At 46.3% G+C, this 19,308-nt stretch overlaps 1 protein-coding gene across 1 annotated transcript; it reads left to right on the top strand.

Moving 5' to 3' along the window:
• The first annotated feature begins 351 nt into the window (after positions 1-351).
• LOC134945865 (serine/threonine-protein phosphatase PP1-gamma catalytic subunit-like) lies at positions 352-17,319 on the top strand. Its single transcript, XM_063935406.1, has 7 exons — positions 352-630; positions 11,460-11,591; positions 12,662-12,892; positions 13,106-13,210; positions 13,750-13,973; positions 14,056-14,190; positions 15,201-17,319. The coding sequence occupies exons 1-7, from the start codon at positions 576-578 to the stop codon at positions 15,303-15,305; spliced, it is 987 nt and encodes a 328-aa protein (XP_063791476.1). The 5' UTR covers positions 352-575; the 3' UTR covers positions 15,306-17,319.
• The last annotated feature ends 1,989 nt before the right edge of the window (positions 17,320-19,308 follow it).

The raw sequence follows: 19,308 nt of genomic DNA, 5'->3' as shown, positions 1-19,308 counted from the left end.
TAGGAAATGTAATAACCCATCTAGAGAGGACAAGTTGCAGTGTAACCCATAGCAACCAATCAGATTCTAGCTATCATTTATCTAGAACGCTATAGAATGAAAGCTGAAATCTGACTGGCTGCCCCATTGGAAGGTCTAAAAAGTTTCCGCCCCTCAGTGAGACGCCAGAAAGGACGCAAAGCACAGTTCCGCCGCCGGCGGCCAATAGGGCTTCGAGCCTCGCCTTCGCCGTCATGACGTCACCATCAGCCACCGCCCCAGCCAATCAGCGGCCGCGTAGTCGCAGCCAATGGTTGCCCAGCTGTGGCGTGTCTCCCTCCCTCACACGCAACGGAAAAGGGGCGCGTTCAAGTTCGAAGACTTCGTCACTGGCGGCCTATAGGGAGCGGCCGGTCCGGGCCACGCATGCGCGCTGTGTCACCTCCATTCACAGAGAGAAGGGAGCGCGACCGGGGGGAGTCAGGAGGAGGAGGTGCCGCGCGTGACGTCACTGGCCGGCGGAGACCGAGAGAGACCGGCAGCTCCCACGTGACGCTCGCACCCGCCTCACCCCGGCAACCACCGCAGCAGCGACCATGGGCGACGCCGAGAAGCTCAACATCGACTCCATCATCCAGCGGCTGCTCGAGGGTGAGAGAGGCCCCTGTGTGCCCGAGTCCCCGTCATATTATCCCCGGTGCCCCGTGTGTTACATACACGTTATATCCCTGTATATCCTATCCCTGTATATTATACACCGTGCCCTGTATATCCCATCCCTGTATGTTATACACCGTGCCCTGTATATCCCATCCCTGTATGTTATACACCGTGCCCTGTATATCCCATCCCTGTATGTTATACACCGTGCCCTGTATATCCCATCCCTGTATGTTATACACCGTGCCCTGTATATCCCATCCCTGTATGTTATACACCGTGCCCTGTATATCCCATCCCTGTATGTTATACACCGTGCCCTGTATATCCCATCCCTGTATGTTATACACCGTGCCCTGTATATCCCATCCCTGTATGTTATACACCGTGCCCTGTATATCCCATCCCTGTATGTTATACACCGTGCCCTGTATATCCCATCCCTGTATGTTATACACCGTGCCCTGTATATCCCATCCCTGTATGTTATACACCGTGCCCTGTATATCCCATCCCTGTATGTTATACACCGTGCCCTGTATATCCCATCCCTGTATGTTATACACCGTGCCCTGTATATCCCATCCCTGTATGTTATACACCGTGCCCTGTATATCCCATCCCTGTATGTTATACACCGTGCCCTGTATATCCCATCCCTGTATGTTATACACCGTGCCCTGTATATCCCATCCCTGTATGTTATACACCGTGCCCTGTATATCCCATCCCTGTATGTTATACACCGTGCCCTGTATATCCCATCCCTGTATGTTATACACCGTGCCCTGTATATCCCATCCCTGTATGTTATACACCGTGCCCTGTATATCCCATCCCTGTATGTTATACACCGTGCCCTGTATATCCCATCCCTGTATGTTATACACCGTGCCCTGTATATCCCATCCCTGTATGTTATACACCGTGCCCTGTATATCCCATCCCTGTATGTTATACACCGTGCCCTGTATATCCCATCCCTGTATGTTATACACCGTGCCCTGTATATCCCATCCCTGTATGTTATACACCGTGCCCTGTATATCCCATCCCTGTATGTTATACACCGTGCCCTGTATATCCCATCCCTGTATGTTATACACCGTGCCCTGTATATCCCATCCCTGTATGTTATACACCGTGCCCTGTATATCCCATCCCTGTATGTTATACACCGTGCCCTGTATATCCCATCCCTGTATGTTATACACCGTGCCCTGTATATCCCATCCCTGTATGTTATACACCGTGCCCTGTATATCCCATCCCTGTATGTTATACACCGTGCCCTGTATATCCCATCCCTGTATGTTATACACCGTGCCCTGTATATCCCATCCCTGTATGTTATACACCGTGCCCTGTATATCCCATCCCTGTATGTTATACACCGTGCCCTGTATATCCCATCCCTGTATGTTATACACCGTGCCCTGTATATCCCATCCCTGTATGTTATACACCGTGCCCTGTATATCCCATCCCTGTATGTTATACACCGTGCCCTGTATATCCCATCCCTGTATGTTATACACCGTGCCCTGTATATCCCATCCCTGTATGTTATACACCGTGCCTTGTATATCCCATCCCTGTATGTTATACACCGTGCCTTGTATATCCCATCCCTGTATGTTATACACCGTGCCTTGTATATCCCATCCCTGTATGTTATACACCGTGCCTTGTATATCCCATCCCTGTGTTATACACCGTGCCTTGTATATCCCATCCCTGTATGTTATACACCGTGCCCTGTATATCCCATCCCTGTATGTTATACACCGTGACTTGTATCATCCCTGTATATTATACACCGTGCCTTGTATATCCCATCCCTGTATATTATACACCGTGCCTTGTATATCCCATCCCTGTATATTATACACCGTGCCTTGTATATCCCATCCCTGTATATTATACACCGTGACTTGTATATCCCATCCCTGTATGTTATACACCGTGACTTGTATATCCCATCCCTGTATGTATGTTATACACCGTGCCTTGTATATCCCATCCCTGTATGTTATACACCGTGCCTTGTATATCCCATCCCTGTATGTTATACACCGTGCCTTGTATATCCCATCCCTGTATGTTATACACCGTGCCTTGTATATCCCATCCCTGTATGTTATACACCGTGACTTGTATATCCCATCCCTGTATGTTATACACCGTGACTTGTATATCCCATCCCTGTATGTTATACACCGTGACTTGTATCATCCCTGTATATTATACACCGTGCCTTGTATATCCCATCCCTGTATATTATACACCGTGCCTTGTATATCCCATCCCTGTATATTATACACCGTGCCTTGTATATCCCATCCCTGTATATTATACACCGTGACTTGTATATCCCATCCCTGTATATTATACACCGTGACTTGTATATCCCATCCCTGTATATTATACACCGTGACTTGTATATCCCAACCCTGTATATTATACACCGTGCCCTGTATATCCCATCCCTGTATATTATACACCGTGCCCTGTATATCCCATCCCTGTATATTATACACCGTGCCCTGTATATCCCATCCCTGTATATTATACACCGTGCCTTGTATATCCCATCCCTGTATATTATACACCGTGCCTTGTATATCCCATCCCTGTATATTATACACCGTGCCTTGTATATCCCATCCCTGTATATTATACACCGTGCCTTGTATATCCCATCCCTGTATATTATACACCGTGCCTTGTATATCCCATCCCTGTATATTATACACCGTGCCTTGTATATCCCATCCCTGTATATTATACACCGTGCCTTGTATATCCCATCCCTGTATATTATACACCGTGCCTTGTATATCCCATCCCTGTATATTATACACCGTGCCTTGTATATCCCATCCCTGTATATTATACACCGTGCCTTGTATATCCCATCCCTGTATATTATACACCGTGACTTGTATCATCCCTGTATATTATACATCGTGCCTTGTATATCCCATCCCTGTATATTATACACCGTGACTTGTATCATCCCTGTATATTATACATCGTGCCTTGTATATCCCATCCCTGTATATTATACACTGTGCCTTGTATATCCTATCCCTGTATATTATACACCGTGCCTTGTATATCCCATCCCTGTATGTTATACACCGTGCCTTGTATATCCCATCCCTGTATGTTATACACCGTGCCTTGTATATCCCATCCCTGTATGTTATACACCGTGCCTTGTATATCCCATCCCTGTGTTATACACCGTGCCTTGTATATCCCATCCCTGTATGTTATACACCGTGCCCTGTATATCCCATCCCTGTATGTTATACACCGTGACTTGTATCATCCCTGTATATTATACACCGTGCCTTGTATATCCCATCCCTGTATATTATACACCGTGCCTTGTATATCCCATCCCTGTATATTATACACCGTGCCTTGTATATCCCATCCCTGTATATTATACACCGTGACTTGTATATCCCATCCCTGTATGTTATACACCGTGACTTGTATATCCCATCCCTGTATGTATGTTATACACCGTGCCTTGTATATCCCATCCCTGTATGTTATACACCGTGCCTTGTATATCCCATCCCTGTATGTTATACACCGTGCCTTGTATATCCCATCCCTGTATGTTATACACCGTGCCTTGTATATCCCATCCCTGTATGTTATACACCGTGACTTGTATATCCCATCCCTGTATGTTATACACCGTGACTTGTATATCCCATCCCTGTATGTTATACACCGTGACTTGTATCATCCCTGTATATTATACACCGTGCCTTGTATATCCCATCCCTGTATATTATACACCGTGCCTTGTATATCCCATCCCTGTATATTATACACCGTGCCTTGTATATCCCATCCCTGTATATTATACACCGTGACTTGTATATCCCATCCCTGTATATTATACACCGTGACTTGTATATCCCATCCCTGTATATTATACACCGTGACTTGTATATCCCAACCCTGTATATTATACACCGTGCCCTGTATATCCCATCCCTGTATATTATACACCGTGCCCTGTATATCCCATCCCTGTATATTATACACCGTGCCCTGTATATCCCATCCCTGTATATTATACACCGTGCCTTGTATATCCCATCCCTGTATATTATACACCGTGCCTTGTATATCCCATCCCTGTATATTATACACCGTGCCTTGTATATCCCATCCCTGTATATTATACACCGTGCCTTGTATATCCCATCCCTGTATATTATACACCGTGCCTTGTATATCCCATCCCTGTATATTATACACCGTGCCTTGTATATCCCATCCCTGTATATTATACACCGTGCCTTGTATATCCCATCCCTGTATATTATACACCGTGCCTTGTATATCCCATCCCTGTATATTATACACCGTGCCTTGTATATCCCATCCCTGTATATTATACACCGTGCCTTGTATATCCCATCCCTGTATATTATACACCGTGACTTGTATCATCCCTGTATATTATACATCGTGCCTTGTATATCCCATCCCTGTATATTATACACCGTGACTTGTATCATCCCTGTATATTATACATCGTGCCTTGTATATCCCATCCCTGTATATTATACACTGTGCCTTGTATATCCTATCCCTGTATATTATACACCGTGCCCTGTATATTATACACTGTGCCTTGTATATCCCATCCCTGTATATTATACACCGTGCCTTGTATATCCCATCCCTGTATATTATACACCGTGCCTTGTATATCCCATCCCTGTATATTATACACCGTGCCTTGTATATCCCATCCCTGTATATTATACACCGTGCCCTGTATATCCCATCCCTGTATATTATACACCGTGCCCTGTATATCCCATCCCTGTATATCTTGCTTTCTTATGGGTTCAGAAGGATTTCCTGGCAGTCGGGAACCCGGCGGTCAAAATAGTGGGAATCCCGGTCGGCGATCTGGATTTCGACCTCCGGCATTTTGACTGTCGGGATTCCGGTGTCTGGATTTCGACCTCCTGGATCCCGACTGGTGGGAAATTAACTGCCTCCCTTTGTTATATACCGTGCTTCATATTCATATAATCTCCTACTAAACCATTACATGTACACCATTCCATACGTTTATTCTCTCCTGTATATTATAATCTGTGATTTCAAAAGATCCCTCCGATTCTGAGAGACAGTAGTGTCTTGCTGCTGCTATAAGTGTGTGTAACATGATACACTCAGGGGTAAATGTATGAAGTGGTGATAAAAGTGGAGAAGTTGCCCATGGCAACCAATCAGCATTGACATAACATTTATAATTTGCATACTATAAAATTATACTCTGATTGGTTGCCATGGGCAACTTCTCCACACTTATCACTGCTTTATACATTTACCCTTAAGTGCTGTAGATGGTGTTAGGCCTGCCTGTGTGTGTATTATATACTGCACGCAGCCTGTGGGAGAGATCATTATGTCTCCCAGGCCGGGCCTGTAATTCATGTTTGTAGTAATGATAAGAAGCTGTTGTGGTAATTAGTGCTTCTGTCTCCAGTATTTGTCTTTAGATAAGTTGCTGTATACAGGAGGCATCCCCTGTATTACTACAGGTGTTCCTTTACTGATGCGCAAACCTTCCTCAGAGAAGGAGAGAGAGTAAAAAAAGTGTATATACACAGTGGGGCAAAAAAGTATTTGGACAGCCACCGATTGTGCAAGTTGACCCACTTAAAAAGATGAGGTGTGTAATTTCCATCATAGGTACACTTCAACTGTGGGAGACAGAATCTGGAAATCACATTGCATGATTTTGAAACAATTTATTTGTAAATTCTTGAGGAAAATAAATATTTGGACAATCAAAAAGTTTAACTCAATACTTTGTAATATAACCTCGGTTGGCAATTACAGAGGTCAAACGTTTCCTGTAGTTCTGGACCAGGTTTGCACACACTGTAGCAGGTATTTTGGCCCACTCTTCCATGCAGATCTTCTCTAGATCTGTCATGTTTTGGGGCTGTCGCCGGGCAACATGGACTTTCAACTCCCTCCACAGATTTCTATTGGGTTGAGGTCTGGAGACTGGGTAGGCCACTCCAGGACCTTGAAATGCTTCTTATGTAGCCACTCCTTAGTTGCCAGGGCGGTGTGTTTGGGGTCATTGTCATGCTGGAAGACCCAGCCACGTTCCATCTTCAATGCTCTTACTGAGGGAAGGAGGTCTTTGCCCAAAATCTCACGGTACATGGCCCCATTCATCCTCTCCTTAATACGGATCAGTCATCCTATACCCTTTGCAGAAAGCATGATGTTTCCATCCCCATGCTTCACAGTGGGTATGGTGTTCTTGGGATGCCATTCATCATTCTTCTCCCTCCAAACATTGCGAGTGGAGTTTATACCAAAAAGTTCGATTTTGCTCTCATCTGACCACATTACATTCTCCCAATCCTCCTCTGCATCATCCAGATGGTCACTGGCAAACTTTAGACGGGCCTGGACATGTGCTGGCTTAAGCAGGAGGACCTTTCGGGCGCTGCAGGATTTCAGTCCATGACGACTTAGTGTGTTACTAATGGTAATTTTTGTGACTGTGGTCCCAGCTCTCTTGAGGTCATTGACCAGGTCCCCCTGTGTAGTTCTGGGCTGATTCCTCACCGTTCTCAAGATCATTGATACCCCACGAGGTGAGATCTTGCATGGAGCCCCAGGTCGAGGGAGAATGTCGATGATCTTATATTTCTTCCATTTTTTTAATAATTGCGCCAACAGTTGATCTCTTCTCACCAAGCTGCTCGCCTATTGTCGAGTAGCTCATCCCAGCCTTGTGCAGCTCTACAATTTTGTCCCTGGCATCCTTAGACAGCTCTCTGGTCTTGGCCATGGAGGAGAGGTAGCAGTCTGACTGTTTGAGGGTGTGGACAGGTGTCTTTTATACAGATAACCAGTTCAAACAGGTGCCAGTAATACAGGTAACGAGTGGAGGATAGAAGAGCTTCTTAAAGAAGAAGTAACAGGTCTGTGAGAGCCAGAAATCTTGCTGCTTGGTAGGTGCCCAAATATTTATCTTCCACAAGAATATACAAATCAATTGTTTTAAAAAATCATACAATGTGATTTCCTAGTTTTTGTTTCAGATTCTCTCTCACAGTTGAAATGTACCTATGATGGAAATTACAGACCTCCCTCATCTTCTTAAGTGGGTCAACTTGCGCATTCGGTGGTGGTCCAAATACTTTTTTACCCGTGTGTGTGTGTGTATATATATATATATATATATATATATATATATATATATATATATATATATATATATATATATATATATATATATATATTTATTTTGTTTTTTCATTCACTAGGTGGTTACTGGTGCACTTAGGGGATGGCTGTCTGGTTTTCTGTCGCTCTCAGATGTAGTAGTGGTTATTGGAGCTACATACAGTAACTTACCATTACATGCGCCTCTGTTTGCTCTAGCAATGCGTACGTCCTGTATGTAAAACATAAGTCTTCATGTGTCTGTCTGGAAAACCCCTTCCTTCACTAACATTATTTTTGGCTTGCAGGCTTCTACTGGTGCCATGACTGCTTATCATTGATGGTGTCACCCCTCAGCCATTGATCGTGTAGCTGCTCCCTGGTACAGTTGTCTACTGTACACGGGAAACTAGGACTGTATCTTGCAGCATAGTATAACTATCTGTGTACTCACTGTTGCACAAGGGCCGTATATACAGATGCGCTCTAATACGTTGTTTCTTCAGCCGTGTCCAGCAGTCCCTCTCTGCGTTCCAGGTCCTGGGTGACTCGGCCGCGCTGGGTGTCTTACTTAAAAATGTGCCTCTTGTTTGCACAAATAAAACTGGAAGCCACAAGACTACTGTGCTAGACTGCACTGAACGCCATTTGTACATCTGAGTGATTCTGTATACAAAGTGATGCAATGCCGCGTCTTTCTCACGCCAGATTCCGTTGAGCTGCGACTTTCTACATGTGTAAAACCAATTCCTCTGCAGCATCCCTAGTACACTGTGTGTGGTGTATTGGTGTTTCTGCCATGTGCATAAGACGCACCTCGGGGGGGCATCTAGGCAATGCTGGGCATCCTATGACATATAGATGCTAGGTGTGTGAGGACACATCTGTAGTCTCCCTTTATTGCATGCAAAACAGGAATGGGCTCTATAGGTAACTGTCCCTTACACACATGTATGACACTGAGGTGTAACATGGTGTGCCAGTCTGACACGTTGCCCGCTGAGCGTCTCCCGCGTCCCCTGCAATGTGACGTTCCCGTGATGTTTGTGTTGTGAAATGTAGGTTATCCCCGGCCAGCCGTGTATCAGTTGCACCCCCCCTAGTAAGCGGCTTTCAGGCTAATGCTAAGCACTTTCACATGTATCCGTACAAGCCTCATGTAATGCGATCACCTCCGGTATTCTGCAGTTCTACTGTTACCAGCCACGTGGAAGTGGAGCATCCGCGTCTCGGCTCACAGATGTGCCGTGCCTCATGCCTCGGTGTCCTTATTGTGCAGCAGCGTGCTTGTGGCTATTGAGTATATGTAGAATATGGGTAAACTGTAAAGCGTTAAACAAGCTGTGACACAAAGTGTCTGCCCTCTTAAAATAATAATGTATAATTTACGGTTTCTTTACGCAAGACCTGACAGTAGGCTCTGTCTGTACCCTGTGTAATAAGGGCCTTCCATAGGAGAGTACTTTATTTGGTGCAGTTAAGTCGTGTCTTCAGCCTCCATCCGTCACAGCTCCCATACTTGGAAGTGAGCATTGCCCATAGGTAATTAAAGGCAATATCCCCCGCAGCATAAGTCGCTGTACTCTATAAATAAGTAATTGTACAGTGTCCTCCATTACATCATTTCCCTATCTCTTGGTCACCTGTGTTTTCCTTTCCTGTTCCCAGCCTCCTGCATTTACCCCTCTGCTCTTCCACCCCCTGTCCTGCTCACTGTACTGTACAGTGCTGTGGATCTGCTGTAATCTCTCCAGCTAGACCCTGCAATGCTGTTTGTTTGCTGTTGCTGGGACGTCGGGCTGGTGTAGCCGCTTGCAGATTAGTCTGTGTGCTTTTCCCTGTCACTGGCATGTTGTGTGGAAGGGTGCACCTGTCCTGCCAGGAGGAGCTGCTCCGAGGGGAGGTGGAGGCCCTCGTCTCTCCCATCTAGGCTTGGCAACTTCGCAGCAAACTCCCATTTGTGTGATTGCTCAGTTGCTGCTTTGTACTGCGATTAGGCAGCCGCCTGTCATCTGCAAACAGCACCGCCCTGTCCGCTCCCCAGGTGCTTAGGAGCTCAGCTCTTGAAGCAGTGCAGACTTGTAGAAGCTGTAATATGCTGTGTGTTCTGGAGGGAAGGGTTTATGTGACGTGTACAGTCTCCCCTGTATGTAAGGGATAAAGGTGCAGATGTATTAAAAACATCCTTATGGACGTTATGTGTCCAGGGGCGTGGTGATACACCTGCTGCCGACGCCACAATGTATTATTGAGGCCCCCGCCGAGGTGGGAGGGCGTTATCTTACCTGTCCCACGATAGCGCACCTTCCACATCGGCTCGGCTGGTCTTGGCGCCGCATTGTGTGCGCCCTTCTCCCCTGCTTCTAGCTGGCGGTATGATGCACTGTTTGTCCTCGATCGATTGTTTTTGTTTCACTAAAAAAAAAAAACATCCACCAATGCTTAAACTACACATCGCCTGTCCGGGGGAGGTGGTCCGGACCGGTGGCTTTAGGAGGCGTAAAGTGACTGCAGAGGCAATCATACATTACCTCTGCCCTTCGTGTCCCATTGGTGACTGCAGGTAAGCGACGGGGGTGCGCAACAGGTGAAGCACACGGCGTTAAGATGCCGTTGATACATTAGGGGGTTGTGTTAAATGCATGGCTTACGTGCGCTGTGGTCAGCAGAAACCACAGCGCACTCTCATACATCTGCGCCAAAGTTGGACCTTTTAGTCCCCCCCCCCCCCCCCCAAGTAAACAATTCAGCATTACACTACAGGTCAAAAGTATTAAAACACCCCGGTTGAAAGTATTCAGTGTAATGTGCTGTGTGCATTTGTTTTTTATGTCTGTAAAGCACCTTGAGTCCTGTCGGAGAAAGAGCGCTATATAAATAAAATTATTAATGTCTTGGAGGGGGAATTCAATTGTTTTGAATGCCGCATGTGCGCGCCCGGGAGAATCTGTGATTCCCTGCGGCCGCTGCCTACTGTGCGTGATTTATGTAAGACCGCCTTACAGTAGCCCATTGGTGGCACTTCATGGCCCATCCCAGCCTCTTTGTCATTACTGCATAGTCCTCTGCAAAACTCATTGGATCAGCCCATGGGAGGGTACTCTGACAGTGCAGACGGTGACTACGGGTGGTGGAAGGACGGTATCCGAGTCTGTATCTCTAGTAATGACGTCGGAGAAGTGCTCAGTGGTCTCCCCGGATAAGTTTGCCAGCTGGGTGGCATTAAGAAGTAGCTGGGTGGGTGCAGTTTATTATTGCTGGACGCTGATATAATTTTAAAAGACTCTTGCAGATATTTCCCGCTGGCTGTACACAGATATAACTGTATACTGAGACACAGTGCTCTACGCTCCAGCTACCCTCTGCACAAACCACACCCTGTCTCTTACAGACAGGGGAGAGATCTATCGCTGTGCCAGTCACAGTAATGGAAGTACAGCGTGACTCTGGAAGCCGGGCACCGGCAGCAGGATAGTGCCAGGTGCACCCCCTGTGAAATTGATCTTGGGGAGAACACTGGTGTCTGGTGATTTGGTGACTTTAGGTCCATAACACAATCTTTGCATCTTCTTCAGTTAAAGGCTGTCGGCCGGGGAAGAACGTTCAGCTGTCGGAGAACGAGATCCGGGGCTTGTGTTTGAAGTCTCGGGAGATCTTCCTGAGCCAGCCCATCCTCCTGGAGTTGGAGGCCCCGCTAAAGATTTGTGGTAAGTGCGTTGTCTGCTTTTCAAGTCAAAGTAGCTTGTTATGGATGAGGTGAAATAGAAACAAGACCGGTAATATAACCTTACCATCCCTGTAGTGGCCTCAGTGTGGTGGCACGGTTAGCAATGTAACTTCTAACGGAGACAGGGACTGATGTGAATGGGACAGAGACCTAATGAGACAGCTCCCAGATATTATTGCAGGATGGTCCGGCACGTTGTATAGGTTCTAGTGGTCAGTAGTGGCAGCTCTGTGTTTGCATATGGGTTTTTGTTTTTATGCTATGTGTAGGGTTTATTCATAATTTATATATCTTTCTGTGCTGTTTGGGGTATTTAAAGTTTATGGAACTTTTGGCAGCGTTTGAAAATTGGCGCAGCGATACATCGTGGCAGCATACCTTTATCTGGTCTACTACAAGACTCCATAAACATACAAAGACTTGCAGATTTATCAGAATCGGCACTATTGGGTGGCATATTATTTGAAGCATTTTTTTTTATATATTGTCGCACATTTATATGCATTTATTTTGATGATTGTTTATAGTTTTAGCAATGCGTTGCATCTAAAATAGTGTTCTTCTAAGCAAAGACGTGCCCTCCTAAGAAATGTGTACGTTTCAGGTGTTTATCAGAACAAAGCGGAGGTTCAGGGGAAATTTGAGGGAAAAATTACTTCACAGAAAGGGTAGTGGACAAGTGGAATAGCCTTCCATCAGAGGTGGTAGAGCCTAAGACAGTAGAGCAATTTAAGCATGCATGGGATAGACATAAGGATATCCTTACACAGAAATAAGGATCCAATAAGGTTTGAGATAAAAATATGGGGTTCTTATCTATGTTTATGCAGAGATTTCCCTAATGTGATAAAAGGACAGAGCATCCAGCCACTGGTGGTACTATAGCTGTGTCTCTGCTGTAGGCCAAGCCTCCGACACGTCTTAGGAAGCCTTTACAGATGGGTGTACAAGATCTCACATCTATCACTTTGTATTTTGGGTTCATAGGCCTGTAAGGCTGTCTCTTCTCTCAATGACCATTTCTTGCTCTTTCTCTACCTGTATGTGCAGGTGATGTTCACGGGCAATATTATGACCTTCTAAGACTGTTTGAATATGGAGGATTTCCCCCGGAGAGTAACTACCTGTTCCTGGGGGACTATGTGGACCGTGGCAAGCAGTCCCTGGAAACTATCTGCTTACTGCTGGCTTACAAGATAAAATACCCTGAGAACTTCTTCCTTCTGCGCGGGAACCATGAGTGCGCCAGCATCAACCGCATCTACGGGTTCTACGATGAGTGTAAGGATCGCCGGGCAGTTTTGGCGGTAGTGTACAGTGGGTTGGGGTCATCCTTGTATCCTGGTTGTATGTAACATTGTAGTATCTACGGCTACCTGTGGTTGGAGTCCTTGGCTTTATATACCTTTTTGTAAGAAGATCATTGGCTCTTGGTAACGTGATGGGGGATTGAGTCCCATCTTGTTAATGTATGCGGGGCCTCTGTTTGTGCAGGTAAAAGACGATATAATATCAAGCTGTGGAAGACGTTTACAGACTGCTTTAACTGCTTACCCGTCGCTGCAATTGTGGATGAGAAGATCTTCTGCTGTCACGGAGGTGAGGATAATTCTATATACCGGTCAGAGCGCTGTGGGAGGGGAGGTCCACTGACCGCGTCATTTATGGGGGAGATGGTTAATTCTGTTGAGAATTCCTGATCTAATCTTAGTATAAGAAGTAGGAAAACATGGTACAGTTGAGGGACCAGCCTGGCACTGCCAATATGAAGTCTGAGTAGGTAAATACTTCTAGGCAACTTTTCCAGTTTCTTCCCCTTCCTGAAGTGCTCAGTGAGAATTGTCTGTGCTGGCTTGTCCTGGGTCTACGCAGTTATCTTCTACGTTAACGTCACTTGCTCTGACCTGGCTGACCACTAGGTGTCGCCGTGTTTCTAGAGAAGTAACATCCCAGCTGATTCTCCATGCAGAGCTGCACATGTTCAGACACAGTTACTTCCTGTGTACAGGGAAGTGACTCATGTCTGTGACTGTACAATATCCAGGCATCTGCAGCCACCCTGGATAGATCTTCTCCTAAGACTTTGTGTGGATCTTGCTCATGTCTGCTCCCATCACACCTGTGCTCTGCTCTCCTAGGCCTGTCCCCCGACCTGCAATCGATGGAGCAGGTACGAAGGATATTGCGTCCCACGGACGTCCCGGACCAGGGGCTCCTGTGCGATCTCCTTTGGTCTGACCCAGACAAGGACGTCCTTGGCTGGGGAGAAAATGACCGCGGGGTCTCCTTCACCTTCGGGGCTGATGTTGTAGCAAAGTTCCTTCACAAACACGACTTGGACCTGATCTGCCGAGCTCATCAGGTGAGTACAGAATGCATGCCATCCTGTCTGTATTGCTCTGTTTCATCCCTTCTGCCCTGACTGTCTGCATCTCTCCCTGTAGGTGGTGGAGGATGGCTACGAGTTCTTTGCAAAGCGACAGCTGGTGACGCTGTTCTCCGCACCCAACTACTGCGGTGAATTTGACAACGCCGGGTCCATGATGAGTGTGGATGAATCGCTCATGTGTTCTTTCCAGGTGGGTTGGCGGTGCAGGGCGTTGCTAGCTGTGAGGGGCCCCATCATACAAGGCGTCTTCAGTCCAGGTAGAAGAGCAGTCTAGATGGCTTAAATAGGGGACAGCGGGAAGGGGGAGAATAGTGTAACGCAGAGGTTCCCAAACGCAGTCCTCAAGGCACCTCAACAGTCCAGGATTTAGGTACCGTATATACTCGAGTATAAGTCGACCCGAATATAAGCCGAGGCACCTCATTTTACCACAAAAACCTGGGAAAACGTATTGACTCGAGTATAAGCCTAGGGTGGGAAATGCCGCTCTAGCCGTACACAGCCCTCATAGTGCCAGATGTGCCCCCACAGGGCCAGATATGCCCCCCCCCCCCCCCCCCAAAGGGCCAAATATGCTTTCCCAGTGCCAGGTACAACCTCCCCTCTCCACCGCTATTTTGTGAAGGAGGGACACAGAGCACAGCACGCGCCTCTCCTGTGTCCCTCCTGCGTCTCCGGTGCAGCGGCGGATCTATTAAATGAAGTGCTGGTTCGTGAGCCAATCAGCGCTCACGAACGGGTACGTCATTTAATAGACCCGCCAGAGACGCAGGAGGGACACGGGAGAGGTGCGCGCTGTGCCCTCCGTGTCTTTCCTTCCCAGGCACTGACTCGAGTATAAGCTGAGGGGGCTTTTTCCAGCATAAAAAAAAAGTGCCGAAAAAGTCGGCTTTTACTCGAGTATATACGGTATATCTATGGCTCAGCACAGATGGTTAAATCAAATTGACTTAGGTGCTAATTAACTCACCTGTGGCCAAGCATGGATACACTTAAAACCTGGACCGTTGGGGTGCCTTGAGGACCGCGTTTGGGAACCTCTGGTGTAACGCTTGATCCTCCAGATGGAATACATGAGCGTTCTGGGTGCAGACTCCATGCAGTGTAACTAAATCCCATTTTATATATAGCTGTGTGCGGTGCTTGCAGTGTGTGTGACAGGATTGTGCGGGTACTCTAAGTCTGTCCTTTCTCCTCCAGATCCTAAAGCCTGCTGACAAGAAGTTGTTTGCTTATGGGGGTGCAAATCAGACCCGTCCAGTTACCCCGCCTCGAAACTCTGCCAAAAACAAGCAGAAGAAGTGACCCTTAGTGACACCTTCCGGCTCCCTCCCCAACCACCCCCACTCCCAAATCCCTGACACGCTGACACTGACCTCCCTCCAGGACTCCTAGAATCTATCCACCCTCCCTCGGAGGTGGTAGATCCTGCTGGGCCAGGAGACTCCATGTTACCTCACACTGACACAAGGGGCTCGAGGGGAAGGGATGAAGAACACCTGCTACAGGAGCCGTTTCTCTGCCTTAATCTTTCGGATGCGGCCGGTGGGAAGCGTTTTCCTTTGTTGGGACTGTCTCAGAAGCCGCTGGGTAAGGGATGAATAACTAGATTCTCATGGCGGTGCCTTTTTGCTGCAACGTGATGACTCTACAGCACATGTGACCTCAGGGTTCCAACATTACCATCTGCTCGTACGTCTGCATTTCATCCCGTGTCTGGACCCAAGTCTGGTGTAAGGGTGCGTCCAAACGCCCAGACGCAGTCTGGACTAGCCAGCATCGCACGGACAAATGTCTCACACGGTGTACGATTCTCTAGAGCGCAGATGGGCATCGCTTGTGCAACCACAAGTCCCAGCACTTTTTACATGACATGCTGGTACTTGTAGTTTTGCACCTGCTGGAGAGTGGTAAGTTACCCAACTCTGCTCTAGATGGATATTTGAGGGGGGGGGGGGGGGGTGCGTATCAAGTAGTGTTATAATTCAAGAGCAGCCATGATGTCTAATGGCAAGTGTCAGTGGTGCCATCTTTGCTGAGGGCATTCCCATATCCATTATGCGCTGCAACCCAGAATATGGCAACGGGAGTATTTTTAGCCCAAATATCAAAATGACGTAAAGCCAGCTGGAAAGTCACATGTCGATCATCTATTGATCATAGTCCCCCCAGCTTGTAAGGCTTTATATATAGTCTGGCTGCCAATCTCCCGAGTGACGGCGTCCTTTCTGTGACTGTATGCAAAGTGCTTTCTCCAGTGACACCAGATCCCCTGCAGGTGGCGTTCTGAGCTTCAGGTAGTAGTATGGTAGCGGTGAGATGTTACACTGGCGGAAGTACTGGAGACGGCATTTTGGAAGCCGGCATTAGACGGAACGGACCTCTGGCAATTGGCCTTATCAGGTATTTGTGTTTCAAGATTAAGGGTACATATTTTCATACTAACGTGACCGTGTGTCTTCACTTGTGTGTACTGTACCAGTCCGCTAAATAGAACTGTGCAACAACCACTAGAAAATCAGATTACTGCTGTAGTATCTTGCACAGCCGCTGCGACTGAATGCGGCCTTCCTATATCGCTGAACATTTCACGGTTAAAGGTTACCAGTAGCATACGCACAGCGCAGGTGGACATCCTAGGGACCTAGTGACGTAACTGAGGTCTGGACGTTGCTAGCTGCCAGTGACCGGATTGGCGGTTGCGCTATGGCCGCCCGGCGTGTGGGTGACCGGTGCATGGAATACTTGTGCGTGTGTATGCTGGAACCACGGAAACGGTTTCCTGAACTGCTGCTGTTTCCATCCTAAAGATTTCCTCTGTAAATTCTTTTTATTTTATTTTTAACAGTTACTTTGTAGTCAGTGGACCAGCTGCGTGCGGTGATGAAATCTGTATGTACTTTGTATGTAAGGGATCATGTATGTACATTTTGAGAAATACCCATTAAACTTTGATAATTGAGAGGATACATTAGCTCTTTATCTGCTCAGGGACAAATAGATATGCTGACATTTACAGTGAACTGAGTATTATAGGAGGTGATGACTTGTAGCCCGCTCTGTTGGACTTTATATCCCACCATCCTCTGTTACCGGCTAGAGATGGTAGGGGTTGTAGTTCTGCAAGTGCTCTCCCTGCTGTACACTGATCACATACCTGTCCCGAACGGACAACATTCCTGGAAGGATGGACGCACTGGCTTGGCTGGAATTGAGCGGGAGTATAACTTTTTGTGTTTCTTTACCCTGTTGAAACTGAGCTCTGGCTTTTTATTGAGATCTTTTTATCTTGTCCGAAATGAAATGAATGTAGAAATGATCTGGACTTGCGTCTTTCTTCTGTGGCTTCTTAACACTAACGTTTTAGATAAGCTGTTGGCAATTTTACAACTATCCGAAGTCATTAAGGAGCTGTGACTCTGTGAAGATACGGGGCTGTAGCCTAACTGCTGCTGGATAAGTAATACTAGGCTTGCCATACTATGGGGTATATTCAATTGAAGTTGAAAGCTGGCGTCTGTCGAAAAGACAGCAGTTGTCGACTTTCTTTAGGTCAGACAGGGTTCTGACCTATTCAATCTAACCCAAATTATTTGACAAGTCGAGGAATTCGACTTGTCAAAAAGCACGTGAATTGGCGGAATAGCTGCCGATACGTGCCCCCCTCTTCGACCATCTCAATTCGACTTTAAAAAAAGACGAATCAAGATCTGGGAGCAGAGACTGAGGAGAGCCGTGGCGCTTGCTGGAGCCGGGTGGATGCTGCTGTAGCCGATGCTCTCCCCAGTCTCGGCTCCTGCATCTCAATTCAACTTTTTTTTAAAGTCGAATTGAGATGGCATTGAATAGCCCTGGTCGTATCCATTCCGACAAATGAATGTCGGAATGGATCTGACTTCAAATGAATATACCCCTATACCTTTTTTTTTTTTTAATTCAGGGCACCTGTGATTTACACAGGTTCTATTGCTGATTTAAAACTAAGTGAAATGCAGACTTTGCCAGTGACAGGACCTATGTAAATTATAGGTGTCCTGGATTAAATGGTTGGGCAGCTGTGGCTGAGTGTTGCAACTGTGTTGTAAGGGATAAAGGGGCAGATGTATTAACCTGGAGAAGGGATAATGACAACGCACCAGCCAATCATTACGGATTTGAAAAATTAGTTATGAGCTTATCACTTCTTGATCCTTCCAGGCTTAATACATCTCCCCAATGTGTGATTTCTGAACCGATAATGAAACACACATTGAACATCACGAAATGGGTAATTTCAACTTGAGACTACATTTTGTTATGTACTGTCTGAACATGGCTAGGAATAACAGATGCACAAACATTTCTTAGTTATGTATGCAAATGCTAGGAGCTAACATTACAGAGCTAATTGTGATAATGACCAGGGTTGATCTGGATATTGTGGCTATTACAGAGTCATGGTGTCATGAGAATCATGACGGGGACATAGTTCTACCAGGATACAAATTATTTAGTAATGTCCTTACTGGGAATGGGAAGAATCTTACAAAATATTGAAGAAAAAACTGAGGCCCTCAGATGTAGGAGATGGAGACTATTCGCACTAGGGGGATCTCTAGAGAACCAGCCCAGGGACAGGAACTGGACAGCAGCCCGTTTGCAGAACATCAGTAAAATGGGCCGCAGTTTGGACATGCCTGGGTTATAATCATGGGAGATTTTAATCTACCTGATGTAAATTGGGAGGGGTCTTTTGCAAGTTCAACTACAAGTGGCAAATTTCTAAATTCCTTACAGGGAGCAGCCCTCAAGCAATTGGGGAGGAAGTCCATTCGCAAAGATGCAATATTAGTTTACCACCCACAAACGTAGGCAGGATATCGGACATATATGTTGGTGAGAACCTAGGATCCAGTGACCATCAAGCAGTATGGTTTATTCTAAAGACAGGGTCCAACTCCTGTCACCCACAAACAAAGGTGTTGGATTTTAGGAAGGCTAGATTTGCAAAAATAGGGAGATGTGTTATTGATTTATTGGAGAAACTTGGAAGGAGCGGTGGGGAAAATTAAAACGTAATGCTAAAAGCAACAGACCCTTGTATCAAAAGGGTTAGGAAAAGAAAGCAGTTTACCAAAGAGGTATCTACTAGTGTGAAAGCCAAAAAGACTGCCTTTATGAAATATAAGCACTCAAAATAATGAAGACAAAGGAGTATCTTACCAGATGGATGAAGGCTAAGAAGGCAGAAGCTGAGGAGAAAATGGCCCAGTAGGTGAAGGGGGCAAAACTTTTACTTTTTTTAAATATGTGAAAGGAGAAAATCAAA

This window comes from Pseudophryne corroboree, chromosome 7 (assembly GCF_028390025.1).
Source record: "Pseudophryne corroboree isolate aPseCor3 chromosome 7, aPseCor3.hap2, whole genome shotgun sequence".
Taxonomy (NCBI): domain Eukaryota; kingdom Metazoa; phylum Chordata; class Amphibia; order Anura; family Myobatrachidae; genus Pseudophryne; species Pseudophryne corroboree.
The sequence above is the reverse complement of the archived record's forward strand: the minus strand, read 5'-3'. Positions and strand labels throughout refer to the sequence as shown.

What these genes read in the sequence shown, in the direction of transcription:
- LOC134945865 (XM_063935406.1), top strand. Translation starts at nt 576, where the DNA reads ATGGGCGACGCCGAGAAGCTCAACATCGACTCCATCATCCAGCGGCTG. An exon ending in CTACGGGTTCTACGATGAGT is followed by an intron (nt 12,893 to 13,105) that starts GTAAGGATCGCC and finishes CTGTTTGTGCAG; the next exon opens with GTAAAAGACGATATAATATC. An exon ending in GATCTTCTGCTGTCACGGAG is followed by an intron (nt 13,211 to 13,749) that starts GTGAGGATAATT and finishes CTGCTCTCCTAG; the next exon opens with GCCTGTCCCCCGACCTGCAA.